Source organism: Emys orbicularis, chromosome 2 (assembly GCF_028017835.1).
Source record: "Emys orbicularis isolate rEmyOrb1 chromosome 2, rEmyOrb1.hap1, whole genome shotgun sequence".
Lineage (NCBI taxonomy): Eukaryota > Metazoa > Chordata > Testudines > Emydidae > Emys > Emys orbicularis.
In genome coordinates this window covers 240,748,246-240,754,957 of record NC_088684.1, presented here as the reverse complement: position 1 = coordinate 240,754,957, position 6,712 = coordinate 240,748,246, and the positions used below count along the sequence as shown (strand labels likewise).

Genomic DNA, 6,712 nt, shown 5'->3' with positions numbered 1-6,712 from the left:
GTTCGGTGGAGGAATAATCTCTCTCTCTCACACACACACAGAGCAAGGACAGGAAACCATCCGAACCCCCACCTTCGCTCATGCAACGTTGGCTGAAGCGACCGCGTTTCCCCTCGGAAGCCGTCTGTATGTTACACCCGCCCACGCTTTGCAAATGTCCCGAGTGGTTCTGGTGCCGGGCTCGAGCCCTCTCCCGGGGCCGCTTGGCGGGGCACTGGCTGAACAGCGGGCCCCTTCGAGACGCCTCCCGCTGGGCACCCAGCAAGCGGAGCCCTCCCAGCTCACTAGCGTTGGGCTCGCTCGGTGCAGGCCCAAGCCCAGATATTTCCCAGCTCTACCCCAGGGCTCCATCCCCCCACGCTCCCCCCCTCCCCGGCCCCACGCGCGCAGGGATGGGCTCGTCCCCGGGCCGCGTCCTGCCTTACCTAGGTCTCCTTCCCTGGGGGTGCGGGTGGGGGCCCCTCCCTGCTAGTGGGATGCGGACATGGACCAGGCGCCCTCCATCCTCCACACGGAGAAGGCGTAGCTGAGCCGCTCGTGGGCCACATAGCTGCAGCTGGCCATCTTGGAGTCCAGCTCGTCGCTCTGTAAGACCTGGTAGAGGAAGTCGATGTACCTGGCCGCCAGCTTGAGGGTCTGGATCTTGCTGAGCTTGTCCGAGGGCAGGGTGGGGATGATCTTCCGCAGGGCGGCGAAGGCTTCGTTCAGGGACTGGGTGCGCTGGCGCTCCCGCACGTTGGCCATGACCCGCTGGGTCTGCAGCTCCTCGTAGGACTGGGGGCTGCCTCCGCCGCTGCTGCTGCCGCCGCCTCCCCCGGCGCCGGACTTCTTGCCTCGCTTGCCTTGGGCCGGGCTGCACGGCTCCTCCCCGACTCCGACGGCCGCTCCTGCGCTGCGCCGGCTGGATCTCCGCTTGCGCCCCCCTCGCTTCCCGCTGGGCTGCTGCTGCCGGTCGGGCTCCTCTTCGCTGTTGCTCAGGCTGTCGTCGGCCGGGGAGACTGGAGAGCTCGACTCGTCCTGCTGCATCATCTCTGGGGGGGACACACGACGCGGGCCCGGAGGGGGGCAGGGAGAAGAGGGGGGCACCTAACCCGCCAGCTCCCCCTGGATCGCGGCTTGCGGGCCTGCGAGGAGGAGGAGGAGAGGGAGGAGGACCTCAGTTCGGGGGGTGGGGGGATGGCATCAGGATCCAGGAGAAAAAAAAACCCACCACAGCCCACCCCTCCCGATCCCTCCTTGGAGCCCCTTCGAGGTGTCTGGGATTGGGAGAAAGTTGCAGACTTGGAGGCTCTTATAGCTCCTGCTGGCGGAAAGTTTGGGGCAGCGGCGGTGTCATCGGCCTGACGTGGAGAGGAGGGACTTTGCTGAGCTTTATAGGGACGTTTCCGCTCCCCCCTCCCCCAATTATGTTTCCAAACCATTCACAAGTGATCTACCCCCCTCCCTCCGTCCATCCCTCCCTCTCGGGCTCTTCCCGTTTACACGGGCGCTTCGGGGGGCTTTGCCACTGCGCCCTGAGCCCCGTTAATAATTGGGAGCACGGCCCTTATTGTTCGGGCTGCACGGGGCTCGTTGAACCACGAGCAGCTGGGGCGTTCTGCCCCTCTCCCGTGTCCCCTGTGCCATGGGCAACGGCTGCAGAACTAAGGGAGGGAGAAGAACCGAACAAGAAGACGCAGTGTGCGGTGCTGGCACACATACCCCTCGCTCCCATCACCTCTGGTGCATGGGCTGCATTTCCGGGGGAGCCAAGGATTTCTTGGGCGGTCTGTCCTATTAGGGTGATGTAATCTGCGAGGGGAAAGCCTTCTTCTATGTAAATATGGAGAAATACCGATATTAGCTCATTTCACGCATATCCTGGAGTGCTTCTTCTGCCTTGGGGGGAAAAATACATAATTGACATAGTACTGACAATCAAACACTTCGCATCCAGAGGGAAGTCAGTGAGGAGACTGTGTTGTACAACTCCTCACTGCTGAGATTTCATTACTGGTGATCGGGCAGTAAGTTTTCCCTCACTCAAGGATGTGTTGTGGGGGGAACAGAGCGCCAATCTGTTTTACATTTGGTTTTTTTTAGGTTTGCATACACAGGTCTTGGTCTTTCCCTCCCAGTTCCCTACCAGAAAAGCGCAGGTGCTGTGGTTTTTTTAACAACACCTCAGCTGCAAACCGTAGAAAGCCTGCGTTGGAAAGCGAGGAGTTGCAATGCTACCAGTCAATATTTTAGATCACTGCATCAGGAGAGCGCAAGGCTTTAATGCAGGGTTTACACAACACTTTGTTAGATCTCGCTTCTCAGCCGTGGGAGTGGAGTTCTCTGTCTGTCTGGGCACCTTGTCGAAAGTCTAAAGCACAGGACAGTACAATGATAGTCCCGAATTTACGTAGTTCTGTTCCCCGCACGTATTGGGCTAGAAGAAGAAAAGAAAGATGAAATATACAGATTGAAGGAATCGAGAATATTAACACGGCTGTTCTAAGCAGCAAAGATGGATGGGGGGAAATCCTAAGAAAGGGGAAAAGCTTACACTTTTGAAGGGAACGGTGCCTTCTTTTATTAATGACGTAATCTAGTTTTATTCCCCCCAATCTCAGACTGTTTACTATTAAGAAACACAGAGAGCCTCAGCAGATCCCCAAATGGTGTAAATTGTCATAATCCCTTTGACTTCAGTGGCAATTGACCCCAGCTGAGGATCTGCTCCTGGGTATGTTGAGGCCGTTTGCGAGGGAAGCGTTCATTGATAAAAATCTGAATCCAATGCCCTGATTTCTTTTTGCATGGCTACAATCTTCATCGTTGACATGCATAATAGATACTATTCTAGTTGGCGTTTAGAAATAACTGTGCAAACTGGCTACTTCGTTGTTATTTTATTATTATAGTTCCGAACAACGAGGTTGGACTCGTGGTTGCATTTCCCCCACTGATTTAAACAAAAAATTGCTCTATCCTTTATAAATAGGGGTGTAAAAAGCAGATGGGTTACTCACTGAGAAGTGATAAAGACACCACACAGCTCCAAGAGCTGCCCCGCACACACTGACAAGGTGCACGTGCAAAGCGCTAGTTGTCATAATTTCATTGGCTTTGCGAATATGTCACTCTACAATGACCAATAGGCCTTTCCCATTTGACATTGTCATCCTCCCTTAGAATGAGGGCTTGCCTGGGTGGGACTATTTTATCATTTGGTCCCAAAGGAGTATCTGCCCAACTCCCAGTAGTAATCTAGTACTTCTGCTTTGATGGCAGCTGGCAATGCAAGAGTAACCTTTGCTAGGATGACAATGACAATGACATGTCTTTCTTTCTTTCTTTCTTTCTTTCACTATGATACAGGCAGTAAAACTGTAAAATGAGTGGTATCGGAGGGCAATCTAATCTAAATATTATCTAGCAAGGAAAAAATGGTGAAGGAAGGTGGGGGGAGGGGCAGAGAGTCCATAGTATTAGTAAGCTAGTCAAAGAGTAAAACGCTTTAGCCTAAAAGGATGCAATCAAAACAGTTTTGCCTTCGCAATCATTGATCTCCGTGGCTTGGTTCTGAAAGAAGTGACACAAATCGTTCACCAGAGCACTGAACTTCGAACGCGTTTAGTAGCGCATGGCGGTGGTGGATGGGGCAGGAGAGTCTAGTCTGCGCGTTATTCGTTAATCTAAAGAACACGTTGAGAGGAGCCTAAACAAACGTTCTTTTTTTTCCACCTTAAAGGAAATGGAAACAGTAGCTGGGGAGAAAGTGATCTTTTTGGATGGATGGTCTTTAGGGTCACTCTTCTCTACCTAATGAAAAACTCAGGGCAAGCAAATGGCCATAGCTAGCCGAATAAATGTTTAAAATGGTCAAGAAAAGAAAGAAGGAAAATCTCCTAACTATGGGGTTCCTGACGTGTGCCACGCTCAGTTATTTTCATATTGCAACTCGTGTGAAATGCCCTGTTTTCTTAACTGCACGGGGTATTTTCAGCCAACAGTTCCATTATCTGTACCCTCCGATCTGCTATAACCACCCAACAATCGACATCAGGTTGATTTTTAATAAACCACAAATCAGTTGCTAGAAAGAGAATTAAGCTAAGTCCCTTAAGGTATTGCCAACACAAGAACAAGTCTGGAAATCGAATGAATGTATGTTCTTACAGCATGCGAATGTATTATAAGCGAGCTGGTAGGCAGACTAGTTAAAACTGTGAAGGACTTTCCATTCTAAACCCTTCTTTTCAGCTGGTCTTAAAGTTTTCAAAAATAGCCTTTTGAAGTTTGAAAGTTCTCTTGATTTCAGCCCAAAGGTGAGAGGTTCCTCTCTCTGTGTGTGTAAAGTTCAAAGAGAATCAGTTCAGTATTTTTGAATTATGCAACTGCGGGGGGGATGCAGAATTTTCCACTCAAAAATATATCTTGGCCATTTTGTGTGCTCAGATAACATGAAACTGTCTTTATTTAAAATCTGTCAACTGGGATTCCGCAGCGCTTGGTTTCGGTGGGAGGTTTGCCTGCGCGAGGACTGAAGGAAACAGTTCCTGGGCATTTAAGAGATTGGATCTTAAACTGAGAGAGAACACTGCTCAGCACACAGCAGCAATGACTTCCTTATTCTGTCATCTGGGCAGTAGTTTATAAAACTGTAATATTAAAATCTGTTTTACAGATGTATAAGTGCATATTGAAATGAATAAATGGTGGGGCTCATAAGAAGTTGAGTTTACAGCAACTTGATGATTGAAAGATCAGGTCTGTGCTGGTCAGTATGACCTTGATCTCATTTGGGTTTTAAAAACTGTCCTGGGTGGTTATGGCTAGTATTTGGATGGAAGGCCTCAAAAGGAACAGAGTCTGTGAAACATGTACAATTTAGGCACCATCCAGTGTAGGACTACCCCAGACTGAAAAAATAAAATCAGATTCTCCTTTAGCTTAATAGATAACCCCACTGCTTTTAGGTGTAGTGGCTCAGTGTTCAGTTATGAGTTATGGGACCATGAGAATTCTAGTTTACATTTTTTTAAAATCCATGAAATTCAGTGAGAAAGTGTACGAATTGAAACACACAATGAATTAGAAAGGTAATGTTTCTACCAGTGTTTCTCATTACACACACACACAAGCACAGATTTAACAGGATGTCCAGTAATGCAACATATGACACACATACAAGGTGGTTGCATTAATGATGATGTGAAAAGCCTTAACTTTAGAATTTCCTGATATGTTGTACGTTTAGGGCCTGATCCAGAGCCAATTGAAAACAGGAGAAATCTTTCCACTGGTTTCTATGAACTGTGGTCAATCCTATACATTCTAAAGACAGTACTATACATTCTATACATCCTAAAGACACAGAGTGAAATTGTGGTCCTTTGAAGTCAATAGCAAAAGTCCCATGACTTCAATAGGGCCTGGATTTCACCCACATACTTTCATATTGTATACTATTTTCAAAGTGTGTAGAGGGAAATGTGCATAAATTCTATAATGCCACAGTACAGACAGATACAGAGGAGCACAAAACAGAGGGATATGGTAAAGTATAAGTGAACATGACAGATCCCATTTTTCAGTTTCTTTTTCCTTTCTTCTTTTACTCTGTTTCACCTTTCAATCTTTCCATTGTTATTGTTGTTGTTCAGAAACTATCGCTATATAAACTTTAAAATTCAGGTAGTCTAGTGACTGCTCTGGGGGAGCAAAGATTCATGAGTTCAACTTCTGTTCACTTGGGACACTGTCTCCAAAATGTGTGATTTTTTTTATCCAGTTGTAAGTATACATCACTTGCAAAGGTATTGTGCTGTAATGCTAATACCACAAGAGGGCACAATTTCCTATAGAACCCCGTTTTAAATAAAGGTAGCTCGGGAAGAGCTTAACTATGACATCAGTGGAGGAAATGGTAATACTTTATCTCTCTTTCCTACTTAAAATGTTGGTATAAAGATATACAAAAAATATACTTTTTTGCTGTTGAGTAAATCCACTGATTTCATTGGAGTTACATAGGATTTACACAGGTGTGTCTGAGAGCAGAGTTGTATCCTGTATTTTTCCTTTCTATTAACATTGGGCTTGAAGAACATCAAAATATCAGGGGTACAGTAAGTCAGAGTGGCTATATTTTAATTCACCACCACCATTTCTTCTTAGTCCCACAAACTCACTTCCACCTTCTTCAAACGCAAATTCACTTTTTCTTACAAGTACCGAGTGATGCCACCAGCTAGACTTTAGTGATTGCTTATGAGGCATTTCCATGCTGTTCATCTATGTTTGGACACTTCTACATTTAAATGAAACCATTGACATTTCTAATATTTTTCTTATGCTGAAAGTCATTTTTTAGCTGTTGAAAATTTGAAGGAAATCAAGTCATTTAATTTAGTTAACTGCCAAAAGAAACAAAACGGGACTTTAAAAAAAATGGAATTCTGCTATCTGTTTTTTCAGTCACTAAAATTCTGACTAGCTGTGGATTCACAGTACAGAATAGAGTGTTACTGCACCATTGATTCTCCTACTTTGAACAGAAATCACTTCATTTCAACTTGTGCTTATCTTTTGCAGTGTTTATTTCACTTTCACTTTCATAAATGATCTGGAGCAAGGGGTAAAAAGTGAAGTGGCAAAGTTTGCAGATGATACTAAACTGCTCAAGATAGTTAGAACCAAAGCAGACTGTGAAGAACTTCAAAAAGATCTCACAAAACTA

At 46.5% G+C, this 6,712-nt stretch overlaps 1 protein-coding gene across 1 annotated transcript; it reads right to left on the bottom strand.

Moving 5' to 3' along the window:
- Window positions 1-468: 468 nt before the first annotated feature.
- TWIST1 (twist family bHLH transcription factor 1) lies at window positions 469-1,029 on the bottom strand. The gene has a single exon (XM_065399770.1). It carries the CDS (start codon window positions 1,027-1,029, stop codon window positions 469-471), a length of 561 nt encoding a protein of 186 aa, XP_065255842.1.
- Between the last annotated feature and the right edge of the window lie 5,683 nt (window positions 1,030-6,712).

Excerpts from the sequence above, each read along its gene's own strand:
- TWIST1 (XM_065399770.1), bottom strand. The coding sequence starts at position 1,029 with ATGATGCAGCAGGACGAGTCGAGCTCTCCAGTCTCCCCGGCCGACGAC.